We start from the raw sequence: 12,384 nt of genomic DNA on the forward strand, positions 1-12,384 counted from the left end.
CCCCCCCCCCCCCCCCAAAAAAAAAAAGGAGAAAAAAAAAAAAAGGAGAAAAAAAGACGACAATGTTCTCACCCATGCCGGCGTTCCTCTCACTCTCTTTGTCTTACCTCCCGCGCTATTCGACTTACGGTACCTCATATGGATGGATGTTCCAATCAATCACTCTAATTTTGTATTTGATTGCCTTCTGTTTTCTCTTCTTTTCTTGAGTGCTTAGCCGCTTAGCCACTTTATTCACGCCAGACGCTAAAAGCCACTACTGCATGAACACAACAGCTGCAATCTCTTTTCCTTCAGGCACAGAAGGCTCCGGCGAAATCAAAAAGCAAACGACCGTGAACTCGTAATCGCCTCAGCCCAACGGGGTTGGGAGAAAATGTCCGCCCGTGTGCAACTTGTGAGGAGGGGTCTCGGGCCTGCAAAGCTACCTACCTACCTAAGCGAGGGACGACGGCTGAGTGCAGATAACTACGGGTGATGGTATGCAGCCATCGTGGACGGCGTGTAACAGGGTTCAGCGCTGTTTTAGCAACAATGACCTTCCCTATACCGGAAACGGGGGGCACGACAACAACAAGCAGGCACGGGCAACCTTCATGCCCCTGGACCCGTCCATGCGCTCCTTTGGGCAGTGGGATCCGGATGGATGCCCGTGAGGGGGCGGGAGCGCCCGCTGAGGTACGTGCAGCATCTCTAAAATGATATGCAGCTTGCAGCTGCATCTGATGATGCCCCTGTTCCTGATTCGATGGCGTTTTGTTTCCTGGGCTTGCTCACTCGCAGTACGCAGTGAAGTATTCCGTATCGGCACATAGTCCCCTACCGTACATCGCGAAGGCTTTTTTTTCTCTTGAGTTTTCGTCGGGGCTGACGCGATACTAGTCTCAGTGACTCCATTGGCAATATAGGATACGCTATCCGAGGAACATGAGCATCGAGCAGAGCTTCGACACGACCGTCGCAGTATCTTAGGCTTCGGACCTGGAGTTGTTGATTAACCGGGCACCTCCCCCCAGGATTGTAGATGATAGAATCGCGCTGTTCCTCTGGCGTCGGCGTATCCGAGGAGTTTGAAAGAAACTGCGACTCTGCGAGGCAACACAAACTTCAGTCAGAAAATCAACCACAGGAGGGATGAGCGGGGGTCCTCTCGGAAGGGTAGTATGGATCGAAGCTTGGCGCCCAGAGCTACTTAGGAAGGCTCACCACCACTACCCCTAAGTAGTCCGGCGATCTGGATAGCAATAACATGGAACCTCCAGGTCCCCTCCGTCTCGCGGGAGGTGCCATAACTTCTCACAGTATTTTAGTCGAGTTAATTTTAGCTACTGCCTCATCATTCTACGCCTATAGCACATGGCCTGATGGGCGAGAACCTGGTGCAAACTAGTCAGCACCGCGACAGCTTCTCTCACTTCATCCTTTACCCCCCACGAGATGGCAATTTGAGTCAAAGAAGATCGCTTGTGTGAGAGAACAAATAAGGTAGCTGTGTCAAGCGGAACTTCTTCCACTACATTGAAATAGCTGTCAGCGTTTTCATGTCGACTGTAACCACGAGCTATCCCGTTGACTCAAGCAGAAAATGTAACTTTTCTCGGTCCCAATCTCGTCCGCCCTCCCCCCTTTGTCATATACCCTTGCCTTTTCCTCTGTACACTACATATCCAACGGGTAACTACCTGACATCATTAGTTGTCTTGAAGGATCATGCAAATTCCGCCTTGACGAGACCCTTTGAGAAAACACTGCAGCATGTTGATACGCTCCGCAGACTGCTTTGGTCGACCTGCTTCTCGTTTCTACTATACTATTGCCACCAGTGTTGTACTCATCGGAAGACGGCAGGGACGGGAGCGCTGGGGGCACCGGGTACAAGTCCGGCGCCGGCCGGGCGATTATTCAACGGTCAATACTAACTGTAACAGGCTCCTTGAAAGACGACGGAATGAATCATCGGTCTGTCTATCGACGACAAGCACGTTTTTTCAACCAAAGAATTGCTGGTTTGATCGTTGAACAAGTCAGGTATGCACGTGAAAACGACGATGTCGGTTGATAAACATATGATCAAGGTAGGAATCACCTCTGAAGCCAGATACCTAGAGGTATCTTGCCAGCTTGTGTACTGGTTACCGTCCAGTACCAGTTCATAGTTGAGTTACCTCCTAGGTGTCTTATGAAACGGCTTTAACAAAGCAAATAGTAATAGCTATTGTTTACAGAGCAGATGACTGTACTTTAGTTATGCACCACGTCGCGATAGTTTACTTCATTATGCCCCACGGTGTTTAATGCCTGTAGTACCGACTGTTCTCTACAGGTCTATAGCAAAGCTTTTTGAATGTCAAATGTCAAGTCTCTTTGCTGATAAAGAACAATCAATAGTGTGTCTACCTCTATTATATTGACCTCTTTTTCAGAACCCTTCATAGAATGTAAATCTAAAAAACCTTTGGAAAAGAGTGCCCGCCCGCTGGTTGGTGGGTGGTGTGTGGGGCAGGCGACTGCGTTTCGGAGGTTCAGCAGGTTTAGGGTCTAAGACTACCTACAATCGACAGGTATATCTGCTTGGAGTTGCAACTTGGAACTTTTTCTTCTTTCTTTTTCTATTAGATTGGTCCGACAGCTTCGCTTCCTCTTTGCATGCTTGAAACTGGCAAGCATTTCCCCCATTAAATGCCCGCGTCAATTCAGCACAGTCAGGAACGGCAACCTCCGGCATTCAGTGAAAAGTGATGGAGTAGGTAAGTGCTCCGCAGTGAGTGGTGTGCAGTGGACGGGAACAAAAAGAACGGAGCTCGGAGCCCATAGGGTACCTCTACGTAAACGAACTTTCGTGACCTGCAAAATTTCACTCCTCCGTTTTGAGAGTTGGAGAAAAAAAAGGAAAACTTCGGAGTAAGTTTCGGTACGTATTAAATCCTTGAGCGGTGCTCGCGTAACTTATGCACAGGGGAGGATTACAGCTTTCGTTACATCCCTAGATCGTTACGTACATAAACCACCGACCTGTATTAACCCAGCGCGGAAGCCAAGCCTACAACCAAGCCTTTTAGTTCTCTTCTCTTTCCACCGACTTTACAAACCTTTGCCCGACGAGAAAGTCCCAGGGGGCAGCTCGACAAGAGAGAGTACTGTGGTAGAAAAGAATCAGAAGAACTTGGAACCATATACGACGGCCAGGTGATTAGCTGGTTCCAAGTGCCCACTTGATAGATAGGTAGGCTCCGCAGGTAGGTAGGTATACTACGTAGAAGATGCCTGCCCGTGTCTGCTTGGTCGTCGAATGCTATAGGGCTTTCGCAGTTTCAGTCCCGTCCCGTCCGCCAAGATGTTCCTGTGTAAACCCAGCAGCATCAGCTGGCAAAAGTGTGCATTCATGACGTAGTGGAAATAAATGCGTCGTGACATGCTATAGCACCTTTTCTTTGTCGTAATCGCGGTAGAAATATGTACCAAGGATCTTAAATAACCCAACATGCTGAAAGTTGAAATTAGGCAGGTGCGGTGCTCCATCCGCCGTTGATGCCAATATCGCAATATCGTTCGCTTTAGCTTTGACCGACGACGACAAAAATAACACGATTGCATCTCATTATCACGATTGACTTTCCCCATCGTCAAGCTTACAGTGGTCATGCGCGCAACTCCAGCAGATTTCGTCTGATGTTATCTTGGAATGTCTGACTTGCCTCATTAGAGGTACCTCCCCTACCTCCCTGTGCTCATCCCTATGATAAGTTTCATCGGCGCGAGGCGAAAATCGACATCTTCTGTTCGTATGCTTATACGTTCGGGAAATACAGTGGCATTTGGAATTTATCTACAACACGTGTACCGTATGAGTGCAATCATCGTACCCTTCCGCCAATGTACACCACCTCGTGGCATCCCCCATTTCATGCCATCCTTCTCCAACTCGCCCGCCAGCGAGGCTGACGATGCCAGTTGCCACATGCTGCCCATGTTTATTGTCCACATATGCTTAGCGGTGGACGGCTAGACAGCCCCAAACTACACAGCACCCGGGGTAATAATGCACTTGTCGTCAGGTCTGGACCCGCCACTGATTATCATGGGAATACCCTCTTTGGTCTCAGTGCTCTTTCCCCGGATGCCCGTGGCTGATCTAGTCGAGTCTTGCGAGCCTTGGCAGGCAACTCTGAACCCTTGAGACCCATCCTTCCTTATGCGTGTCTCGCTCATCATGAAATTCACTATAGGATTATCGGGCGGCGCCTCAGGTCCGATCCCTAGCTTTCTCGAGACGAGTTACCTTAAGTGATGACCATTACGGTCCTTCCCTCTCCGGGCCCCCGGCCCCCCCTCTCCCGCCCGTCATCAAAAGCCAGACTGCCATTTATCACGAGTCGTGGCTGCCCCTTTCGGCATCGCGCATCTCACGCGCAGAGACAGATGATCTCGGCTACCAGCTTACCGTCACCTAAACCTTACCAAGTATCACATTTCATCCGTATACCGCCTGTCATTCTGCCTGATTTGGCGATGTCAAGGCCAAAGTCGGCCCGCAACAACAGCAATAGGCTCTCAGGCGTAGGCCGGGGTCTGATGGAATTGGTTAGATATGTTTGACCATGCTCTTTCCCATAGCCCAAAAGCACACCTACGCCGTCGATGGGCGACAGGCTGTCCGTATATGCACGGGCATGCGGTCAACTCCAAAGACGGATCACGACTGACGATGTTCCTTTTTCCTTTCCTATTTTCCTTTTTGGGAGGGTCTTCAATCTGGGGTACAGTACAAACGGGAGTGGTAGGTACTTGGCATTGCTGAACTCATCCAAGAGATCTTACCAGTATTGAGCTTGCGTTGGACATTTCCAGTTAAGTCGTTTTTCTCGACATAGCATCTTTTCGACCAGACAATCACGAATCACCGTCATAATTGCAGGAAGGCGCCAAAGAGATGCTTTCTTTCCTGCCTTTTCTCAATCTGTCTGATTTCTCGCGACGAGAAGCAGGGTCTTTGGTAGCAAAAAGAGAGATTGCGAACCCGGCAGGACCATGACCTCCCATGTTTGAGCCTGTTCGGTGAAGGACCGTCAAGCTGTCTCAAACCCCATCTTCACCGGTTTCAAATCACACTGCAGCCCAGGCAGACCTTGGTTTGTGCAACCTGACAGATTCCTTTTTTTAATTGGAAACCATATCGATTGCCTTCCAAACTGAGACCTTTTCGGACTGACTTGCAATCTTTGGCAACTCCATCTTACTCTACATGGAATACTCCATGTCCTTCTATCTGGCTACTTATGTTGACAATGGGTCATTCACAGTAACGTGCTCAAGTTGCCTCTGACTTGATGGACCAACCGCGCCCACGACGAGTCAGCTAACTTGACGAAGCACTACGGTCCAGACACTGCCCCTTTCCTTCTTCGACACGTCCAGCCACCGTTGTTCCTCTAGACGGCCATTGACCTTCACTTCTTTGGACTGTTCTTGTATGTCGTCAGATCTGCTGGGAAACTTGAAGTAGCAATTCGTGGACACTTGTCATGGTTATCTCACATGGTAGACCGCAAGATGAAAATGCCATCACGTCAGTTTCCAACCTGTCATAAAATTTTTGTTTCTCAATCTCACTGCTCCCAACCTTTCCCGCGTACGCCACCAATGCTCAATTGTCATTGTCAATTGCATTCTTAAGACGCAGAAAACCACTTCTGCGTGGGCGGAGTGTGATTGATACTACCCCTTAATCCATTTTGTGCGACCATACCATGATCTCAAATAGCCAAAGGAAACCTAAGAGAGGCGTTTGTGGGTTATCGCAAGTCGGCGATTGTCACGGGTACCTCACCCTCAGAGATCCAGAAACAGCAAGCACCCACGAAAACTCCCATGCTACGGTGGCCCAAGTGCGCATTAGGCCGTTTATAAATTGGTCCGAGCTTCCACCTGCAGCCAAGTGTAGGGCAAATTAGAAATACTCTACGCATAAACGAACGTATACTCCTCCCCGCTAAATCAATTACTATATATTTATACCCTTATACTTTTATATTGTATAACTAGCTTTAATTGTTTTATATCGCTCCCCGCCGCTACTTTACTACCGTCTTCCTTGCGTTTTTCTAAGGTTCTTATTCTAAATATTAAGCGTCTATACTAGCTTTATAAATTGCACTAAAATATTAATACTATAGACCTTTTAAGGTCAAAACCTACTTACCCCCACCTAAATATAGGATAATATTATAATATTTAAATAGTAAATAGTATACCTACTTAAGAAATTCAAAGAGTATAATATAAATATTACACTTAAGATAGTTAATAAGAATTTGGTATATTAAAATTATTTAAATATTATTGGAGGTAATTAATTCTAATTAATATTAATAGGAAATTGTATACTTATAGAACGTTTATAAGGTTATAAAGAATAAGGCCTAGGAAATTATTATTTCGAAAATTGAAATACTAAGTAATACGATTACTATTACTACCTATCTTTTTAAATTAAGAAAAAATATAGAGGGAAAGGAGTATATTAAATATATTTATATTATAATTTTACGACCGATTAAATAATATATTATTCCGTCCTATAGGGTATTAAACGGTACGTATATATATTATTACTATACGAACCTAAGTAGTAAATACTTATTTAAAATAAAGGTAATAGAGTAGAAGAAGAAGAAGGAGTTAGAGGAGGATATTTAGGAGCCGTAAACGGAGTAGAATAAGGACGAGATAATAAATAAAATAACCTTCAATAAATTAGAAGAAATAGAAGAAGTCTTAGTAGAAGATAAGAAGAGGCGTAAGGCGGCCAAATCTTCGCCTTTAAAGCGGAAGAGAGATATATAAGAATATTAGACGTATATTTTATAATGATATATACTTTATATTATATATCTTATAAATTTATATTTGTTATATTCTATCTCTTATATATTAATATAAGGTACCTATAGTATTTATTTATAATTTATAGTTGGGAAAATTATAGAATATTAGAAAAAACTATCAAAAGTATATATAAATAACTATTAATTACAATCAACTAACGTTAATTAAGAATATATTTTACTATATATTTATAATTATACTTTATAAGTTACGTTTAGATATTAGGAAAACTTTAATTAATTTGTAGAAATATAAAAGAATAAAAGTTTATTTGTACCTTAATATATATATAATAATAAAATTAGAATTAAAATACCTTTCAATTTTTAAAGTTATATTAATATTAATATAAGATTTATACTTTTATAAATTATAATAATATTAATATATAAAAGCTTCCTCTATTAAACTATATTAATTATTAACTTATAATAATTATAATAATCTTTGGTAGTTATAAAATAAGTTTAATTATAAGGAAATAAAGTATTAAAAGGAAAAAAATTTAAGAAGAAGGTAATATGTAGTTTTTTTATATAATATTCTATAATATGTAAATAAAAATATTTATACGTACCTTTTTACTTTAATATAAATAGATAATACTAATTATATAATTATATTTATTTATTAAAAATATAAGTTTATATTTTACTTTCTCAAAAAACTAAATAGAATTATTTAATTTAAGAACGTTCTCTTTTATACTTTTTAAATATTTTTTATATAATATAATAATATTAAATAAAGGTTATTGATATTATAAAAATAATTATATTATAATGCTTTTTATTACTTAATCTTTCTATATTAAAACTTTCTAAGATAAAGATTAGGATTAATAAATACTTAAATATAAATACTCTATTAAAAATAAAAAGTCTATATTAAATATATAATTAATATTGAAATAGAAAAACGTTATATATATATTAAAAAAACTCTAATCATATATAAATATACTTTGCCTTTTTTCAATATAATTTAATCAAATATTAAAATAAAAAATCAAATAAATATAATACTAAACTATTTATTAATATTTATTAGACTTTTTAAAATAGAAATAAAGTTTATAGCCCCAACTATTATTTAAACCCTATTTACCTTAGTATTTTAATTTTAAATTTATTTAATTATTTACTTATTATTTCTTTTCTTTATTAGAATTTTTAAAATTATTAAAGAATAATTAGCTTTATAAAGGACAAGATTAGGTAGTGAAAAGAATGAGAGAAAATTTAATATATTTATAGGTTTTTTTTTATATAGTTTTAAATATATTAAAAGAATTTTAAATTTCCCTTTTTTTAATATATAAGTAGAGTTTTCTTAACGTACAAGTAAAATTTCTCTTAATATATTACTATATTAAGAAAATATAATATGAATTTTAGAACTATTAGTAGTAATATATATTTCTTTACTTTTAAACTATAAATTACAATTAATATTTATAATAAAATATTAATTTAAATCTTTAATAAATTAAAATATTTTATATTAAATATTAAAAACCTCTACTTATATATTAAGAAAACTCTATTTATATATTATTATACTTTTATTATTTTAAGTATAATTTAATCAAGTTTTAATATAAAAAGTTGAATATAGTATTAAACTACTTATTAATTTTTAATAGACTTTTTAATATTAATATCGAGTTTATAGTTTCAACTGTTATTTAACTCTACTTTTCTTAACTTTTAAATATTAAATTCTTCTAATAATTTACTTATTATCCCTTTCTTTCCTTGAAGCTTTCTACAACTACTAAAGACAGGTACTTTTAGGGGTAGTAATTTTGAATAGAGGAAAAAAGAAAATTTAAAATATTTTTTAAAGTCTTTTTATATAATTTTAAATATAAAATAAAATATTAAAAATCCCTTTTCTATCTACGTACAAATAGAATTTTCTTAACGTATAAGTAGAGTTTTCCTAAATATTTATTAATTTCTCTTTTAAAAAGCCTTTTCTTAATTTTGAAAATCCTTAAAATTTAAATATTAGGAAAATAAACATAAAATTAAATATAGAATTTTTAAAAAAATATATATTATTAATAAATATATTATATATAATAGGGATAGAACAGTTAATAAAAGTATTTATTATATAATTTAATTAAAGTTCTATAAAAAAGGAAAAGTCTATTCAATATATATATCTACTAACGTTTAAAGGTTTTTATTAAGATTATATATTTTATATTATTATAATTTATAATAATTTTAATTTTAAAAACTAGAGGTTATAGCCCGGGCGCTAGCTTTATAATACTATATAAGTATTAAAAACGAAAATTTTAAAATAAAAAAGAATAAATAATTAAAATATTTATATTTAATTATAATAATAAATATAATAATTAATAATAAAATAATAAAATAAATTAGTAATTTAAATAATCTTTCTACAAATAGTTATATATATATAGTTGAAATTACTAATATTATACTATTTTACTAAAAATTTCGAATTATATTAGAAGTAATATATAATATAGTAGCAATTAACTAGCCTCGTATATAGTTAACTAAGTCTAATTACAAATAGTATTAGAATATTATATATAATTGTATAGAAATATTAAAGTACTAATACTGAACGTTTAATATTATTTAACTATTTTGTATATTCTATTTTTATATGAATAAACAACGCCGGTAAATACTTTACGTATTAAATCTATATAATAAACTATAAAGCAATTGACCTTATACTATATACGGATTTTCTTTAATAAATTTATATTAATAAGCTTATATATAAGTAAATATTCAAGGTATTGGATTAGATATATAGATTTAAAATTGGTCGGATAATATTAATAATCTTTTTTAAAATATTTAATATAAACCCTATATATAGGCTATAAATAATTATAAATAATAAACTTTATAAAGAAATAGAAACTATTTTAAACGAACGACTTCTAATAAATGTAGAGCTCTATACTATTTTTAATAATTGTAATTTTACAATATTTAAAAGAGGTATAATAGATTTATATTAAAAGCTTTAAATTTTGAAAAAGTATATACCCGAACTATTGGAAGCGAAGCTTAATAAAGTCCGTACTATTTTTAAAAGTATTAAAATATCCGACAAAGTATATTCTATTTGGAAATTTAATAAATAGGAATTATAATTCTACTTTACGAAGTTCTTCGAATTTTACTTACCTAAGGAACTACTATTTATATACTTTAAGGATTTCTTCCCTAAAGTAATTTAAAAGAAGGTAGAATTTTTCCTTCGATACCAAGGGGGCTAGACCGTACCCGGTCCAAACTATATATAATATATTAATATTTATTTAAAGCTATAGCAATTTAGTATCGAGGTATATATAGGGATAAATATATATTTATACTATATTTTATAATTTCATATAAGTATTTCCGTTATAATAGCGAGGTCTATATTTTATTAATCAATAAAAGTAATTAGAATATACGAGTTTATTCTAATATTAATATAAGGCAATTATAGTAATAAAATTAATATAGTAGTAGGCGGGCTTTATTATATTTTATTCGGTAGTAAAATATAATAAATTATAAAACTTTGGAAGATAAGCCTGGAATTGGTTATTATTTTCGAAGAAGGATAAATAGAGGGAAACATTTCTATTTAATATAAGGTATTCGAAAAGGATTAAGTACTATTAGTATACGGATTTAAATAACTATTAAAAATATAAGACGTTTTTTTATAAGGGAAAAGTATTAATAATTAATATATTGAAAGTTAATAGAGGAAGCTATATAATAATTGAATACTCTTTTAGACGGTAAATTACTTTTAATTATAATTAATTGGTATTAATTTAATATAAATAGAATTATTTCTATAAATTAAAATCTATAAACGTATAAGCGGAAATAAGAATTGAAGATTATATTACTTTATTATTTATTTTTATACTTTATATTCAAATAGAGTTCATTAATTAGGTTAAGTATTAGAATTAATATACTATACAACTTTAATCCAATTGCTATTATATTATTTCTGGAAAAATAATTATTTTATTTTATAAATATAATAAGAAGGAAGCTTTCGATTATTGGTACTAAATAAATTAGAACCGGTATATATAATTAAAAGAGTTTATACGTATAAATAATTTTAAATTCAATTATTATTTATTAGAAGAAATAATAGTACTATATATTTCGTTAATAAAAGACTTTATTCTTTACGTACGGAACGTTTTAAATTAGCCCTTCCGGTAAAAGTATAATTATTTTTAGGATTAATTGAGAGATTATATATTTATATATAATAAATTAGAATTATATATTTTAAGAGTATTGAAAGGTAGTTTTAATAAAGTAAAGGAAATAGTAAAGTAAATAAATAGAAACGTAGATAGAATAATAGAAGTCTTAGAGTATAGTTTAAAAGATATTAAAAATAGTAATAAATATTAGTAAAAATAAATTTACAATTAAAAGTAATTGACTATAATTAAATATAGTTAATAATAGTTTTCCTTATATATTATTAACAGTTATTCCATATATAATTATAAATTATTATATTTTAAAGCAATTTTAATTTTAGGTACTTAGTAAAATTAGAAAATTAGTTTTAATAAATAAGATTTATTTATAAATAGAGAATATAAAAATAAAATAAAGATTTAGAATATAAAGTATAAAATAATTTAATTACAAATTTTAATTATCTAATTATAAAACTAATTCCGAATTATTATTAATACTAAATTATTAATATATAAAGTTATTACTTACAATTCTAAATTAATAGTGCAAAAAGAGGAGCGGCTACTATAAAGGCCGATATAGAGTAATTAGAATTAGTTAATTATAATTTATTCTCTTTAATTACGAAACGCTCCAGAATTTCCTTAATATTAGTTAAATCTATAAATTCCCCTTTATTAAACGCCCTTTTATCTAATATACTTTTACTTTTATTAAATAGTATATTATTACCTAATATTAAATTAACCCTATTATATTTACTTTATATATCGGCCTCCGTATTATTTTCCTCTTATATATTAATTTCCGTTTAAAAAAAGGGCGGAACTTCTTTAACCTTAATAGTCCTTTTCGAAATAGCTTCTCTCTATATACTTATATTTCAATTAACGGCTACTCCTTACTTAATTTAGTAGTAAATTACAATTAGAAGCGTTTATTATATATTAGGTTCTACTTCTATTCCTAATTCCTATTTAATTAGAAGTCTTTTCCTCCGAACCCTATTACCCCCTTTAATAAATAATTCCTCTTTATTCTTACTATCTGGCTTCTTTTCCCTCCAACGGTCCTTTTAAACCCTAAACTCTTATTTAATAATAATTTTTATTATAAATACTCGTTTAATTACTAGGGAAAGAATAGAATTCTTATTATTTAGTAATATTCCCTACTTCTGTAAATATTTTAATATTTTAAATTTATTATTAGTATTACCTATTTTTAAAATTTTTTAAACAAATATAATTATTAACCG

At 33.3% G+C, this 12,384-nt stretch overlaps 2 protein-coding genes across 2 annotated transcripts; both read right to left on the reverse strand.

The window, feature by feature from the left end:
• Positions 1-3,714: 3,714 nt before the first annotated feature.
• Positions 3,715-3,969, reverse strand: NEUTE1DRAFT_97972 (uncharacterized protein; the record flags this gene model as incomplete). Its single annotated transcript, XM_009849711.1, has 2 exons — positions 3,715-3,776; positions 3,864-3,969. 2 exons carry the CDS (start codon positions 3,967-3,969, stop codon positions 3,715-3,717), a joined length of 168 nt encoding a protein of 55 aa, XP_009848013.1.
• Positions 3,970-4,017: 48 nt separating this feature from the next.
• Positions 4,018-4,649, reverse strand: NEUTE1DRAFT_34239 (uncharacterized protein; the record flags this gene model as incomplete). The annotated part of the gene is made up of 3 exons (XM_009848746.1): positions 4,018-4,260; positions 4,293-4,402; positions 4,469-4,649. Coding segments are annotated over 3 exons (534 nt in total), but the record flags the coding sequence as incomplete, so codon positions are not given.
• Positions 4,650-12,384: the final 7,735 nt, after the last annotated feature.

Source organism: Neurospora tetrasperma (genome assembly GCF_000213175.1).
Source record: "Neurospora tetrasperma FGSC 2508 unplaced genomic scaffold NEUTE1scaffold_1, whole genome shotgun sequence".
In the NCBI taxonomy this organism is placed as follows: Eukaryota; Fungi; Ascomycota; class Sordariomycetes; order Sordariales; family Sordariaceae; genus Neurospora; species Neurospora tetrasperma.